The 17,179-nt window shown below is 39.5% G+C and overlaps 2 protein-coding genes across 2 annotated transcripts; both read left to right on the top strand.

Annotated features, from left to right (window-relative positions):
- Positions 1-307: 307 nt before the first annotated feature.
- On the top strand, positions 308-7,196 carry LOC138000348 (glutamic acid-rich protein-like). The gene is made up of 4 exons (XM_068846680.1): positions 308-618; positions 1,240-1,317; positions 1,950-2,026; positions 4,988-7,196. Exons 3-4 carry the CDS (start codon positions 1,951-1,953, stop codon positions 6,487-6,489), a joined length of 1,578 nt encoding a protein of 525 aa, XP_068702781.1. The 5' UTR covers positions 308-618; positions 1,240-1,317; position 1,950; the 3' UTR covers positions 6,490-7,196.
- Positions 7,197-13,101: 5,905 nt separating this feature from the next.
- Positions 13,102-14,857, top strand: LOC137999112 (uncharacterized). Its single transcript, XM_068844952.1, has one exon. The coding sequence runs from the start codon at positions 13,143-13,145 to the stop codon at positions 14,439-14,441; it is 1,299 nt and encodes a 432-aa protein (XP_068701053.1). The 5' UTR covers positions 13,102-13,142; the 3' UTR covers positions 14,442-14,857.
- Positions 14,858-17,179: the final 2,322 nt, after the last annotated feature.

Below are 17,179 nucleotides of genomic sequence, written 5' to 3'. Positions count from 1 at the left end.
GTTTTACAAACCATGTAATGGAAATGTGAAAAAGTGTTTTGTTTTTTTTATTTAACGCTCTAGACCGGGGTTACAATAAAATGTATGGAAGAGAACCTTCATGCAAAAATCTCCGATACAACGAACTAATTTCTCTGCAATTAATAGCACTTCGTTAATTCGAGGTCCCACCCTAGCAAAAGTCTATTACCATCGGAATTTGTGTTTATTGTCTCAGCTTTGTATTTTCCCGTGTTGTGATATTTAGGTCAACACCCACTGTTTTTTTATTGTTTCATTAAAATGAGCCTCAAGGTGTTTTGATAACGCACTTTTGAGACAACCAACATTCTTTTACCACCTGCGCGCAGTTCACTTTTGTTAGCCGCATTCCCTTCTCTTCTGCCATCCCTGTAGGGCTTTCTCTCCGCATCACGTAACAAGATATTCCAAACCTGTCTTCAACCCGTAGAAAAATGTAAAATGTAACTTGAAGCGCTACTTGTGATCAGCATTCGAAGGAAGCTGAAGCAGTTCTCGATCGATTTGTAAAGGTTTGGGAAATACTCGACCCTCAGAACCTCGCGCTTCTCGACCAATATCTTTACAGTCTGTGGACATTGTGGATCTGTCAGCAAGGTAGGATTATTGCCAAAGAGTTGAAGCTTAAATCAGAAAAATGCGAAGTAATTACGATGTTTGCATCTGTGGAGTAGAACGTGATTATACAGCCCCAAGAAACTGATGAGCTCTCCGCAGGAATCAGCGAGGAACAAAGATTTTTTGTGATTGTATAACGTACAAGATGGCCGCAATATTTGCAGCGAGCAATCTAGAATAGCGGCATTACAGGGCAGCAACGCACATCATTTATTTGTCGTATGACTGGAAGACCTTCGACTTCTTCCACCATGCAATCACAATTTCTATTCAGCGTTACACAATTCATTTAAATGGGCAAGCCCTTAATTAAAATTAAAGAGAGTGTTTTAAATGTTTTAGCATTAGTAGCAAAATCGAAAAGGCTATATTGTTTCCGCGAGGAAACATAAACAACATCATTTAATTGTGATGTCAAGTGTCTAATATTGTCCTCCATTTTGAACTTTGGATAAAAGAAACAAACGATGAACAACGCCCCCGAAAGCTTTTTAATTCCAGAGAAAGAAGAAAGGGAATTTCTTAGTCTTAGACGTCGACGAATCGGTAATTCCAGAACCTACCTTGGCTGAAGCAAAACTGCCCCGTCTTATGTTTCAGGGCACATTCGCCGATAAGTCTATATTTCATACAAAGATTGCTTCAGCGGCTGTGCTTCGTAATAAGCGAGTTTCAAAGGTAAGTTACGACGAAAATTTGTCAGGTGCACGAGTGTGTGCTCGCTTGTATGCAACAAGAAGCAGAATTTGTTCTCGCTAAATATATTCCCGGGATATAATCTGGTGCGGGTCATCTGCGCTTTTCTTAGTATTCTCGTTTTGCTTCACTGCGTGCGAGATATTTTTGTTGTTTTCCATTCTGACCAATATGTTTCTCTTTTTCCCTTTTTCTTCTGCTGTAATTTTGCAAATTCATTTTCTTTCCGACGGAGATCCAAATTCACCTATCAATCTGAAAATGCACTCCATTTCCTTGTTTTTGAGAGAGAGCGCAGATAGATATTTCGTGAACCTCGTAGATGTCAGATCTGACGATGCAAAGCACTGATAAATTTATCTTATCACCGCATCAGGTCCTCATAAATATTTGTTGAGGGATGCTTTTCTCTTTTGTCTTTTACATGTCTGAGTACCTTTATCCCCGGCAGAAGCGACCCTCATTGACAATTAAAATCGTCTGGCGTTGGACAAAAGGTTAAATAAAGTATACACATAGAAGGACAGCTACAAGGATAAGAAAAGGCAAAACATGATATTTCAGACCATTTCATAACGTTCACCATGGACCTTATTTATGTTTTTCTTGAACAGCATGAGTTCAAACGAATTACAAACTTCCTTGGAATCACAGTCCACTAAGTCAAAAAAGAAAGACAAGAGCAAGAAAGGTAAGAATTCATTATTGTCTAGTTTTTTTTGCCGGCCTGATTGTCTTTTTTTCGAAGCGAGTAAACAGAGCCGAATTAAGGTCTGCTCGTTAAGATGTGAATGACATGGTCAAACAGGCTCTTTGTCTTTTTTTCTGCCATCTCGATGGAATTGGTAACTAGCGTTGAAGTGAAGCTACAATCTCGGTCACAAGTGTTGTAACATAGACGGCAATTTGCCCCCTCTCCCCATTCAATGTTGATGTTTATGGGTTGGAGTGCAAAAACCAACCGGTAAATGCAACATTGATTGGAGGGAGTAGCAGAGGAACGTTATTAACAGCTTTGATGCGCTTCACTTGCTGTTCTATCGAAGTGTTACAACTATTTATAGCCGAGATTGTAGCAACCATGGACAATTTCCTGTCGGTGTACGTTGGATCAGTGGCTTGATCTCATCGGCGTAATTACAAGTTAAGAAGCTAATTATTTTGAGCAAGAGCCGACAGAACGTATATTTGATTTTAGTGGTGTACTATGTTTCGGCTGGCCAAACCAGCCTTCTTCAGGTACAATGAGAGTTTACATTGGAATGCTTCTATGTACATATATATGTAGTGTACATTTATAATAATAATAATAATAATAATAATAATAATAATAATAATAATAATACTTTATATATATATAGCGCTGATTACATTACAATGTCCAAGAGCGCTTTACAAGTTCCAAAAATAATAATAGTAATAATAATTTCCAATTTATACTAATATACAAATAAAGGAATAAGATAATACAAAACATAAAATAATAAAATAATAAAAATCAATAATTAGCAATATTTAAAAATGTACTCATAGCTAACAAAAAGTTTCTTCTTGAAAGTGTCAATATAGAGTCACACCTCCTAATTTCTAAAGGAAGACTATTCCATAATCGAGGTTCACAAACAGAGAAGGCACGTGAGCCATACGTCTTGAGATTAAATTTGGGCTCATGCAGGAGCATTTGCGTAGACGATCTTAACATACGCCTTGGAATATAGGCTTCTAATAATTCACTTAAATAACTAGGTGCTAAACCATTAACTACTTTAAACGTAAATAATAAAATCTTAAATATTATCCTCTGCTCTACTGGTAACCAATGTAATTCTATCAGTAACGGTGTGATGTGATCAAATTTCCGAGAACGAGCTATAACTCGAGCAGCAGAGTTTAAAACATATTGCAAACGCTGAATAAGAAAGTTAGGCAAACCAAACAAAAGTGCATTTACATGAATCAATCCGAGAAGTAACAAATGCATGCACTAAAGTTTTAGCAGTATCGTAACTCAAAAATTTTCTAATCTTAGCAATGTTCCTAATATGATAAAAAGCTACTCTACAGATGTTCTTAATATGTTCACCAAAGTTCATGTGATCGTCAAATGTGACGCCAATGTTCATGTAAGATTTAGACGACGAGATAACAAGATCTCCTATATTCATGGAATCAAGAGGAGGGGCAGGCCTATGCTTAGCGTGAAGAATGAGTAGTTCAGTCTTGTCACTGTTGAGTTTAAGGTTATTATGAAGCATCCATCGTTCAATGGCACATACACGACTCCAGAATAGAACGGGAGCGTTCAATATCACTAGTAATAGATGACTTAAATGACATGTATAACTGGGTGTCATCAGCGTACATGTGAAAACGTACACCATACTCTCGTAGTATATCACCAAGCGGAGCAGTGTACAACAGGTACAGAAACGGTCCAAGAGTGGAACCTTGAGGGACTCCAAACATCACGTCACGAGAGGAAGATCTTGAGTTGTTAATGCATACAAACTGCGTACGCGCCTGAAGATAAGACTCAAACCATGACAAAGCAGTTCCTTTAATTCCAAAATGATCTGATAATCTTGACAATAAAACTCGATGGTTCACCGTATCAAACGATGCAGAAAGATCTGAGAAAAGCAGCATAACACAATTATCATTGTCAATTTCAGTGAGAATATCGTTGTGTACCCTGATTAGGGCGGATTCAGTTCTATGGCACGGTTTATAGGCTGACTGAAAGACTTCATGTAGACAGTTGTCATGTAGATGTTGATTTAACTGAAGAGCAACAACTTTTTCGCATATACATGTACATATATGTACGTTGTATCGGGTCTTGCTCATAATATTTAGCTTCTCAGCTTGTTACCAAGCCCCTCCTTTTTGACCGTGTGCCATTCGCGAAAGATGGTAGGAAAAAACTTAAGAAGAGCCTGTTTCCCGGCTAGATTCTCCCTGAATCCAGTTTTTTTGAAGTTTGATGATGGCGTCATCCAGTGGATTGCTTAAAATATTTATCCTGTGCACATAGCCGTCCTCCTCTTGAACAACGAAAATAAGCTCTTGCAGATTTGCTGCTCATTATTAATTTTACAATTCGCAGTCATGTGTAATCCTTGGACGACATTTTGGTGGGGATTAGGCCCAAAAACTCCATGAATTCAAAGGGCTTCTCTTTCTTCGTTGTCCTTCGGAACATCTTTGGGTCCATAGCAGTATTGGAACACGTCCCACGTCCCACGTCCTAAACTAATGTGTTTCAAGAAGTTGAAAATGCCAGCACTTGACGAAACCTTTTCACTCAATCGTCCATGCTACAGCGGCCGAAAACGCCTATGAAATTACCCGAGACTTTCGAAAGAGGTGCCATCCAGCTACATGCCTTCGGTTCGAGAACATGTTCTCAATTGTAGATCAAATCGAAGCAATCCAGGATCGCATGCTGAAACGCATGCGCAATTTCAGGCCCCAGTCTTTGTGACAGCAGAAAAAGATCGATCGGTTATGGATAGGTAGAAAGGGAGTGTAAACACTCATGCCGATGAAAATATTTTGCTTCCTCTTAAACGGCCTTTTAACCTCTCTAGTGCATTTTGAAACGTGTCAACCGGACAATTAATAATATTCATTTGAGTGTTCTGTTTTCCAGAGAGTAAGAAAGACAAGAAGGAAAAAAAGAAAAAGAGAGATTCTAAAGATTTGGACGGCGACACTGTGAATAATGTTGGCGAGGACGAAAAGCTGACTGAAGACCATGATGACGAGACTTCTCCAAAATCCAAAAAAAAGTTTGGTTTGTTTCGACTTAGCGGAAGAAAGTCTAAAAGCTCAAAGGATGGCTCAAGGGACAGTTTGAAAAGTCGAAGCAGGGACTCAGTTGATTTTGAAGGAACTGGAAATGAACTTTCGCCTACGGGCAGTGGATCCAAGGAGCCCTCAAAGCCTAAAGATGTTTCAGTAGACGTCAACAGAAACAGCGAAAAGACCAGCTTCGTAAGTGATTCCGTAAGTAGTAACGAAGCAGAGGCAGAAAGCACAGCTCTGAAGACAAGTCTGAGCGAAGAAGAATTTGGTAGTGTCGTGCAATCAGAGATGACTGACGAGGGGTCGTTAGCTGTTTCAAAATTCAGATCGAACGTGATTCCTGAAGACACTCCTTCTGTTACAGCAGCGGATGGTGAGAAGGGAAATAAAAAAGTGACAACTGGAGAAAATACCTCATCCCCAGTGGCTGTACCATCAGCGTACGAGATAGTTTTGGAGAAAGATATCAAAACCGTGACAACAGCCAACCAGGTAGAAGGAAAGGGCGTGAGTAATACCGTCGGACGCATAGAAATTTCCAAGACTGGAGATGTTGACAAGGCCGCACTCCACGAAAGTGATATTGAAGGATTAATTATCTCCTCGCACAAAGAGAAAAGAGCTCCAGAGGAAAGTGATCGTCGAGATGAAGAAGAGGAGAATCCGATTGATGAAGAAGGACTCGTAATCGTTTATCCGGTCAAGCAGCAAATCCAAGATGAAAAGAAGCAAAAAGATGAAGCTCAAGAAGTGAATCTGATGGCACTATCGAAGGATGACGAGACGGCTAAACTAATCCAAGTCCAGGTTGACGAGCTTCACAAAATGAATATTAACAGCGCAGAGGAAAATTGGAAGCAACTTCAAGATCGTGAAGGGAAAGTATATGGGGAAGAAAGAGATGAGGAGCGCTTTGATGACAAGGAAAAGAGGAAGAGATCTTATGAAAGACGAGTCTTTGTAGACCAATTTACGCCTAGATCATCTTCGTTCGGCGTCAAGAAAACTGGCTTCAGTTCCAGCACACAAATGCCTAATATCATCAGCACCAGAAATATGTTCCAACCTGATTTGGGACATAGATTTGGGGGCCGATATACTAATGACCCAACTGTAAAAGAGAGCCCAATGACAGAGATCGAGATGAAAGTTCGTGTCGTCGATGGTATTAAAGAAGTAAAGAAATTTTCCCCTATGTTGCTGGTACGGTTGAAAAAGATAAACAAGAAGCTGGTAGAATTAAGAAGCCAGCTTCTCAAATTGAAGGACAGTGGAAAGGATAAAGCAACGAAAGTTGAAAATGAAGAGATGCTAGACTCATCCGAAGTCCCACAGGACGAGAAATAGCGATGACCCTAAGTAGATAGGTTTCGGAGTTGGGACGTATACCACACGTGGGACATAGCCTTCTCGTATATCGTAGCAGTGAAATGACCCGAATCATGATTTTTACATTATTTTGCTCAGTTAATTACTTATGCCATCGTCAGATACATGGAGTAGTATAATTGATAGATATTAATTAGCAGATATTACAGGTTATTATAGACATTACAGCTACTTACTTTTAGTTTCAGTTAATGATAAAATTGTTATTGAAGCGTACCGCAGCTATTATTGGACCCACAATGTGTCGCCGGTTTGTTATTCATGATACACGGTCATAGCACACATTTTAAAACAGTTTGAAACCTCATTAGATGCCCGCATATGCAGGCGGCAGGATCAAATATTCACCCACAGCACAAGGTTGTTATCTGGGTTAGGAATAAAATGGTTTTGTTATGTTGCTGAGATTTGCATCGCAACCTCGGTCATGAAAAATGGATCTATTTGATATGAAAGAATATGTACTCATGCATGAGTGGGAGGGCCGGACAGGAAAATATTTAGGCCGAGGTCGGCGTACGCACTCTGTCCGTGCGCCATGACAAATATTTTCCTATCCGTCCCGACCTAAACTCAGTCAATGTTAAGCATTTTATCATGCTCTTTGCACTATTCATATATAAGCACTCAGAAGATGAAGTTTAAACAAAACGAAAATTACTATATATTGTTTGTATTTGCTTTTCGGGCTGTAAATAACTTGGATGTTTAATTTAAAAGCGACAAAATCTTCTAAAATCGCATCGCCCAGAGCGGTACGTGTTCCTAACAGGGCTGTGCAGCTTTTCCGGCCTTCTCGCGCTTACGCGTACGGCCGTCATACGGGGATTTTTTCAATGGTTTTGCTATAAAAGGCCCACACGAGCCATATGATAAAAGAAAATTTTATATCTCTTAGATGGTACACGCCCTGTGATTGGTCAATTTAGCGGGCCGTGTTCTGTAGTACTGCCCACGAATTAAATTTAAAATTTTGAAAAAACGCTCGCGAAGCGCGTGGGCCATAACTCAAAGGGAGAAAACGAGGATCCATAATTTTACAGTAAGGACCGCGAAAACGCGGTTAATAAGAGGTTTTTTTTTTCTGAAAGGTGTATCGTTCGCAGCGATTGATTGAATTGGACACTCGTACTTTATAATCTTTTTATTTAATGTTTTTAATTTCCTTTTCGGATGAATGGGAAAATTGTTAGCACGATCTGACAGCACTTAAAAGAAACAGTCCCTCGGACTAAAAAAGGTTCCGCAAAAAAATGGAATGACTTGAAATGTGTTCCTTTACTTTCGCTTTTATTGAATATCACTGTGCCATTTGCTTTTTGATACTGCAGGAACGCGGCACAATTGATGACATACAGTACTTGTTTCAGTGTCTGTGTGGAGGATTCAGGGAATCCGTTTGGCGAAAAATTCCTTTGAAAGCGCTTGCGAATTGAATTGGAATTTTGAGTGCTTTTTTGGAGGAAAGTGGTTTTCCGGAGAAAACTAGCGATAATCTTTTTTTAAGGACGGTGCCTGCTATTGTTATTGCGCATACGTTCTACGCATCTCGAGATGCTCGGATTTCCTATCGGCGGTGCCTATTAATACAGGGATATTTTTGCGCGGTTCAAAACTATGCAGAGAAAGTAGAACTTAGCAAGTGCTCTTGGTATCCAAAAAGAAAATGGGGGGTATCCGTGCATTTTTCAGAGATAACGAAGCTTCATTTTGGAAAAGAACGCCTTACATTGCTTTGTATTTTTAAGTTGTTTACAAATATTGTTGATTTTAATCTTTGAAAAATGTCTGGTTACCCCCAATTTTAATTTTGGATTTCCACAACACTTGTTAAACTGTGTTTTTTCCGCATATTCAGTAAACCGTGCAAAATACCTTTGATTTAGTAGGCACCGTCCTTAAGTGAAATGTAAGGCGTAAAATTCCGAGCATCATTTAATGAGGAGCAATTGCTCTCATCACTACGCCTACGCCACCTCATTATTGTGCCTGCAGTGCTGAATCTCTATTCTCTACTATCGCACAAAGCGGAAAATACCAAAGTACTCTTTGCTTGTCCACCCAAATTTTGGGGTCGTGTTGTACCTTATTGAACAGGATTCAGGATTGGCCAAAGGAACAACAGAACGAACAAAGATAACAATGGATTTAATTTAGCACATACAACAATAGGAAGTACGACATAGACCGTATCAAGAAAAAATGAGGGGACAGAGAGGGAGGCTCAAGGCGTTGGCCGGGATATGTTATGTCCACGAAAGTTATTTTTAGACGAGCGGAAGTCTTTGTTCTAGGGGAAGTCTGTCTTCCGAGACGTCCGCATGCAGTCTTGCTTCGCTCTCAGGTTCTTAGTGAAAAGACAAAATGATGGCGCACGTGGAAGGCTGATGAATATATATTTTCTTTCAAACATCGGACCGAGGTTGGCCTGCATGCGGACGTCTCGGAAGACTTCCGCTCGTCTAAAAATAACTTTCGTGGACATGACATATCCCAAGGGCTGGACCGGGAGCCTCCTTCTCTGTCCCCTTATTTTCTCTTGACCGTATGGCGGCCAATTTATAATTCTTTTATCGAAGTGCAAATTAGCCTACCAAGCCTCGATACCATACAGTGAATTGAAAAGAATTCTTGCTCTAAAATGAGGCTTGGTAGGCTAATTTGCACGTGGACAAAAGAATTATAAATGTGACCGCCATTTATGAATAAGGTCTATGATAGAGCCAATGAAATATGATAATGTTCAACAAGAAGTAGGACCCTACCCAAATTTTGAATAAGCATTTTCTCACAACACTTGAGTTTCACCGCATATATTTATGTAAACGGTACATGTCAAACTTGGACTTGGACTACCCGGTTAGGAAGCTAGCGCATTCTAGGACCCTGTCTATTGCATGAGGTCGAGCACCAGAATACGCTCTCTTAAAACAAGTACTAATAGACTAAAGGACTTTGTGACTGTGAAATATTTATAAGTTATTCCTAATCTCCCTGTAATTCGGAGCTTGCTCTGCGAAAGGGTTAACAAAGATTTATTACTGTTATTATTATTATTATTATTATTATTTTCCTTTTTCTCTTGAGACTTACAATGGTCTCAAGAGAAAGCACAAACAATGCTTAATCAAAATTGGGTGGACAAACAAAGAGTATTATGGTATTTCCGCTTCGGCCAATTGCTAATACGATCTAACTTAAAAACGTAAAGCAAATCTGCTATTTGACCTCAAGCAACGGTTTTACACTGCTGCTTGCAAATGAACGTCTGTCGAATGGCATGCACAACCTCGTTTCCAGGGTCCCATCCTGGGAACGTGGTTGCGGCATGCATTGTGCGCGCTGTTCGAGGTCTCCATTGATCGTCGTGTGTCTCCATCTAGGCCTACTCTGGGACCTTAAGTCACCCTTATTCGATAAACACGACACACCTTAAAGTTAGCCTAAAACAGTTGAGAATGAGTCAACAAAGTAGTGGCAGATCAAAGGAGGTATATTAATGTAATTGTCTCTTGGTTGATTTCCAAAAAAGAATAATGGGTGGGACAGGGGGTTGCCTCCCAATACCCATTTGAAAGGTGTTGATGAGCCTGGTGAATTCCTGCCGTAACAAATTGGAGAGGCCAGAACAGACAAGAGAACATAAAGCAGAGACAACTGTTTGCAGGAATCATATAAGTCCTTATTAAATATCTGTGACACTGACCCTTCTTTTAGCTTTGCCTTGCAACATGTAGCTCTAATGGAGACACCACAAGGAAGATTCCAGTCTCCACACATTTTATTTTTGGAAAAATATCATGCCATTTTCTTGTCACAAAAACAAGTATTAAACGTGAAAGCCCATAAAATAGTTCAAGTCTTAAGCTATTAATTTCTTAGCTTTGGGAGGAACAGTGATATGCCGCCTCAAAATATTTTTGCAACTTTAAATAACAAATATAACGGATGAAATAACCAAACAAATTTAAGCTGAGTAAGCAGAATTGAAATTATTTACTTTAGATGTAATACTGATGTAAGCTTTAATAACTTTAACTGAAGAGAAGGTCTAGGAAAATGTCTATTGTAAGGTGGAGAAGTCTTACTCTAAAATAACATCTAGATGGCAATGCTCTTCGCAAGAATTTATGATTTAGTCAAGAAGGGATTAACCAACCTTTATTTGTCATTCCGCCAAACAAAATTCCAAATCTTGATCGCATATTTTTTCACCAAATGCATGCACGATATGTATAATAACACTGCACATCCATTAAACTCCACAACTCCGAGGAAACCTGCTCTAAGTTGCTCTTTGTTGATAGATGAACTCACAGCCAAAGCTCAAAGAAATTCTTTTAAATCTATGTGCCAGGCATGTAAACCAGACATCCGCATAAATTCACGTGTCGGGTTAAATGTACTTGCCAGGAGCACATTTTCCATTTCTGATGCAGGAATAAAAAAGGGCAACCGTACCACAAAAGCTCACAATATTCTTCCTTTAAAACCTCATTGTGCTGATGAATCGCGTAGAAATGCCTCATCGTGTAATTTTTAGCCTTTGGTTTTGCATGTACCGCTGGAGGAAATGCTACCAATGCTGAGAATGTTGATAACAACTAATCTCGTACCCAGATCTTCCACGGTCATACGGAATATTTCCAGTGACAGAATGAGATCTGGGTACGAGATTAGATAACAACATGATCTAGTCACTTGACTTGACCCAAGCTCACGCAAGTCTACACATAGAGACATGGACACTAGCTGAGAGAATTAAAATGGCGGAGAAAAGACTAACTTGTAATATTGTTGATGATGATAATTGAGGAGGAGCCTATAAAGTGTCAATGACTAAGGAAAAGAAGTTTCTTTGAGAAAGACCTTGGCATACGGTACGTACTCGTTACGTTGTATTAGAGTGTTTTGCCTGACTGAAGAAAGAGAAGAACATTTATTGGTTGGGTTCCCGAAAATGAACCGTGACCATTGTATGATTGCTGCTTACGTCACGGCAGCCATAAATGTTAGAAAGAACAACTGAAAGAAAAAGTCTTTTGGGAATTTGACTCTATTGATATGTAAATCTTCAGCTACATTTTTCTATTGTTTTGGCACCAACATGACCGTTTTATCAAGTGAGTGCAATCAAAGAATTGTTTGATGTCATTGGAATGGTATATAATTTACCAAACTTTCGAGCAAAAATTGACAGTGCAAGCTGCAGGAATCTTACAGATGAGTTTACTAACAATAACTATTTGCTCTCATTTGTGAAATAATTTGAGCTTAAATAGTTTGACTTTAATTCCTTGTTGTTTATTTTTGTTTGCATTATGAATTTTCTATAACAGTCTTATTTAAATTATGTCTTTCTTTTGATGAATAAATAAATAAATAAGTTTTGTACCTATCAGAAAAAAAAAACCTTGCAATACACTGTAGCTTTAATTATATTTAACACTTATTTGCCAAAGGCAAAGTGAGTGTACTTCTGAGACAAATAAAACAGTGTGAGTATAACTTCAGAGCTGAACAACAGAAAGTAGATAATCGACACAGTTTATTTCTTGGGTGGTCATCGTCGATACCGACGGACTGCTAAAGAAGAAGAGATTTCTGGGGTGTCTCGAAAACTAAAACCTCGATTAAACCTAAGGCCTAAAACCTCGAAAAATAAGACCTCGAAAACTAAGGCCTCGAAACTTAGACCTCAAAAACTAAGACCACATTCGAATTTCAGTTTTTATATTGAAAAACTATGTAATGTACTTACAAATAGAGAGGTCTGGGTTCTAGAACGAAAAACGTAAAATGCATTGCTTCAAATTAATTATTTATAACTGCTATTTGTGTTATAATCAAGCTTCGGTGGTCAGAAAAACAAAATTCTATATAGTACGGAAACTGGCTTGCGTTTTGATCGGATAACATTGAATGACATCCACCAAAACTTCATGCGTCATTTCCTTTCCCAGCCCATACGGGGCTAATGACTGCCGGGAATGGAAAATATCAGATACGGAAATGTAAAAACAGACATTATATTTAGAAAGTATCAACATTTTGTTTGTTATTTTCTTTTCACTAATCAGGATTATTTAGGTCTAAGCACCTATTTTAGCCAGTTTTGGAGAAATTAACATAGTTTGAATTGCCTCGTTAGTCTAGCGAATATTGGTCGAAGCGTCATTTAATATATGAGCTCGAGATTCTCACTGCTGTGAATCATTCTTTTCTTTTCTTAAACTAATTTCCAAGTTAGAAATTTTTTCAATGTGTCTGTATGTATGTGTTTTATTTTTCGCCATTTGTCGGACCAATAACCAAGAGTGGTCGTTTTTATTTTTTGTTTACAAACATAACTAAGTACATACACCAAATGTAAGAAATTAGTTTACTTCATGTAATTGCACCGGCCGGAAAAGTGGTTTCAGTAGATGTTATCCCATGTTATCCACTTAGGGCCTGTTTACATGGAGGTGGGGGACCCCAGGTAGGTGAGGTAACCCGCCTAGCCGTGGTCGAAAAATGGCCCGCGTTTACATGCAAACTTGTAACCCTGGGGTCCTGGGGTGACGTTACCAGACATTGTTGCGTGGTCGCTAGGCATGTAAACAAAGATAATGGCGGACGAACGACGCATTTTGGCGGTCAGTGTTCTTTTCTGTTTATTATCTGCTCTCGCTGCAGCATTTCAATGCTGCGGCTTTTTACTGTCACTTTTGATGATACAAAGCTTCCGCCAAAGGCAGTTAACTGCTCAGGCAACGCAACAATACAATGCTAGTGTTGCACGACTTCTACGCATCCGAAGAAGAATTAACCGTCGAGGTAGAATGTGGAGAAGTTCGGGGAGGACAGAACAGTGGTGGCTCAACTTGTTCAATGGAATTTTGCCAGAAAGGGAGTGGAAGAAGAACTTAAGGATGAATCGTGCGGTTTTTATGTCCGTAGCAGACGAATTGCGACCCTTTCTTCAACCTGGTAGGAGTCCAAGAGGACTTGATGTGTTGTCAGTGGAAAAGCAACTTGCCATTACCCTATACTTTTTGAAGGATCAAGGCTCTCTCACGATGACAGCAAATGCATTTGGAGTTGCGCATTGCACAGTCTCCGTAGTTGTTCGAAAAGTATGCAACATTATTACTGATGTTTTAGGTCCAAGATACATAAAATTGCCCAATACCGTTCAAGAAATGAAGGAACTTATTGATGGCATGGAAAATAAATATGGTTTTCCACAGGCCTTTGGATGCGTAGATGGTACACATATTCCCATTGCACAACCAAGCGAGAATCCTCATGACTATTTTAGTTATAAACTAAAATACACCTTGAATGTTCAAGGAGTTTGTTACTGGAAAGGGCTATTTTTAGACGTCGACGTGAAATGGCCAGGGAGTGTGCATGATGGAAGAGTCTTTGGTAATTCGAGAATAAACAGACTTTTAAGAGAGGAAAGACTTCCTATGTGTTATAAAGAAATTTTACCAGGCTACGAAAACATACCTGTTACATTGTTGGGGGATCCTGCTTACCCCCTACTTCCATACTGCATGAAGGAATTCCCCAATACTCGCACAAATGAAGAGGTTATCTTTAATAACATGCTTAGGAGTGCTAGAAACCCAATAGAGTGTGCCTATGGCCGTCTTAAAGCAAGATGGCAAATCTTAAACAAAAGAAATGACATGGGATTGAATGTTATCCCCAGCATTATTTATGCCTGTTTTGTACTTCACAACATTTGTGAGTTGCAGGGCATGAATGTAGAGGATGATGTTGTTGCACAGCAAATGGCACGTGATAGACTGGCACAGCCTGAAAATGCACCAGACCGGTTATATTCTTTCAACACTGCTGAGGGAGCTTATGTGAGAAACATAATCACATCCTTCTACAAGGAACACATTCCTCACTGATTTGTTTATTTAGCTTATACTACTATCTAAAATAAACAGATTCCTTTCTGAGTGAATGTAGTCATAATCACATAACACTTGTGAGGTTTTAATAACAGAACAGCAAGCTAACTAGTGGAATCAAGATCGTTCCACTTAAACTAAAACATAATCCTTTGGGTGCGTAGATGGTACACATATTCCCATTGTACAACCATAGAGTTGTAACTCTGTTCCTTTTTTTTATACTTGAAAGCACAGTTTTATAGGAACTCACTCCACCTGTCTATTATAGAAATCAGTTGTAGTGTTTGTTTTGTTATTTCATTAATTTTCCTGGTGGTATTGTCTAATTAAATAATTTCTTTTGTTCTTGTTCCAGAGGCAAACTCGATAGTTTTCATGGCTGTTTAGTTCATTGTGTTGTTATTTTACTTGGATCTAATAAACTGTTAAAATATACTCGAACAAATGCAAGTTGTCTGGATTTATCTTGTTGTTGCTTTATAGAACAGCTTAACTAGCCCAAATGTTGGAGTTATAACACCTTGCAATTAAAGATGCATTTAAATAACATTTAAACGCTTAAATAATAATGTTTACATTCCTCATATATATTAATATGAATATGTACTGGAAATCATATAGATTCTTCTGGATTCTTCTGGAAAATCGGCAGCCATACACCGACGTATCTCCGTATACATAGAGGCCAGGTCGGCCTCGAAATCGATTCCATTAAAGTCGCACTTCGTTTTGAAGTCTTTTAGGTATCTCAAAAGAAGTTCAACTTGATCAGCGCTCCATGCCTTGTTTTTAGGGTTCTTCTTGGTTTTCTTAGGGGCTGTTGACTGTTCTTTGTTCTCAGAGGCTTTTCTCTTGCCTTGCGCTGCTTGTGCTATCGACGGCCGACTAGGCAAAGTAAAGTTGTTGACAGTGGATGTGTGGGACTCCATCGGATCTTCTTCACTCACAATCCCAGAATATGCTTGATTTTCTTCGCTCTGTTGCACGTTATCCAGATGAAGCCGGCGAAAAAGCTCGCCGGGTTTCTAAGCGTGGGCGGCCATATTGTTCTGCTTCAAATTTTGGCGCGCTTTGGCGCGCATGAACACGACCCCGGCTAGGCGGGTCACCCCACCTTGAGTCGTTTACATGGCAAAATGCGACCCCGGCTGACAGGGTTACCCTACCTGGCAGACCGGGCAACCCGCCTAGGCGGGTTACCCCACCTATCATGTAAACATGATCAAATAAAAATGAGAGATTATATGGAGAGGCGGGTTACCCCACCTAGGCGGGTTACCTCACCTACCTGGGGTCCCCCACCTCCATGTAAACAGGCCCTTAGATCATTAGCAGCATTTTGTTCATGTACAGCGAAAGCCACACATCATCACCATCCTTCTGCATCCGAGGCCGGGATGCCAGCAACAACAGCGTGCCACAGTGTTCGACCCTTATTGCCTCGCCCAATTCACCGACCTCAATGACCGAGTCCCTTGATAATGTTTGCGGGTACGTCGTCTTTCGTCTTTCGCAACTTAAAGCCACTAATGGTATGCGTCGCAAGTAAATCCAGCCAACAGACTGACAGCTGGGTTGTAAACACTCGCCTGCTTCAAGATGTTTTTCTCCGGGTATTCCGGTTTTGCTCTCTCGCCTAAAACAAGTGTTAAAGCGAGTTTCAATCGAGTGTCGTAAAACCAAAACCAAAGTAATTACTTTGGCCAATCAAAAGGGGCGGAGACAATCCGGTAAACCGACACAAAGCGCGGGGAAAATGTGCACGCGCAAGCCGCGATTGGTTTTGGTTTCACTTCTGATTGGTTGAATCACTGAGTGAAGTAATCATAAACCAAAGCAATTCGCTAATTACTTTCGACACTCAATTGAAAAGCGCTCTATGCTAGATTAGATTTACCTCATTTAGTTATTGGCCGAATTTATTCCAGAGGGATCAGCCGTCTGGGACTTCTTGAGAGACGAACTATCTTGGATAATTCGTCCAGACGAATGTTCCGTCCTTTTTCTCGATTTTATACATAGACGAATTATCTGACGAACTATCTTTATTTGACCAAATTCGTCTTGATCAATTATGCTGTTGTTGTTATTATTGCTATTATTAATAGTGTAATTTCGCGACCACTTGTTCATGTATTTCAATAACAGCTCCTTTCACTTAGTTCGTTGGAATCATTCATTTCACATGGTCCGCTCCTTAAGGAGTTTATTGTTGTCGGTGTGAACACGCTTACATAAATATTAAAATATGCTTTCAAGTTCCTCTGGTTTGCAGAAATTGTTATCATTGAATGCAATTTTGTTAGGATTTGGAAATATAACTTTTTCAGCCACACTCATATTTCTCCAAACCAGACTAGCATCAAATTATGTCATATTGCCAGCCTAGTTGCAATGTGAACCTTACCTTTCGAAAAAAATATTTTTAAAATTCAGAACAGTTCAGTTTTAGATCCAGCAAAGACAAAGCCTTCATTCCCCACGGACTCCAAAATGGCAGCCGAGTGATAAGCCTTGTTTTCACTAGCGACGCAAGCATAAGCACAAGAAGCATACGCAAACTCAGTAGCTTGTTGTTCATTAAAGCCTTTTGTTAGAACAATAGACACTAATTAACAACAAGTAAATGCGCTTGCGTGTGTGTTTGTGCTTAAGCTTGCGTCGCTAGTGAAAACCAGCCTATAAAGGTGAATTGTATTTGTGGGTCCTCTTGGGAATGGGACGCTTTTTAC

Source organism: Montipora foliosa, chromosome 4 (assembly GCF_036669935.1).
Source record: "Montipora foliosa isolate CH-2021 chromosome 4, ASM3666993v2, whole genome shotgun sequence".
Lineage (NCBI taxonomy): Eukaryota > Metazoa > Cnidaria > Anthozoa > Scleractinia > Acroporidae > Montipora > Montipora foliosa.
Note: the sequence above shows the minus strand (reverse complement) of the source record. Positions and strands in the feature narration are given on the sequence as shown.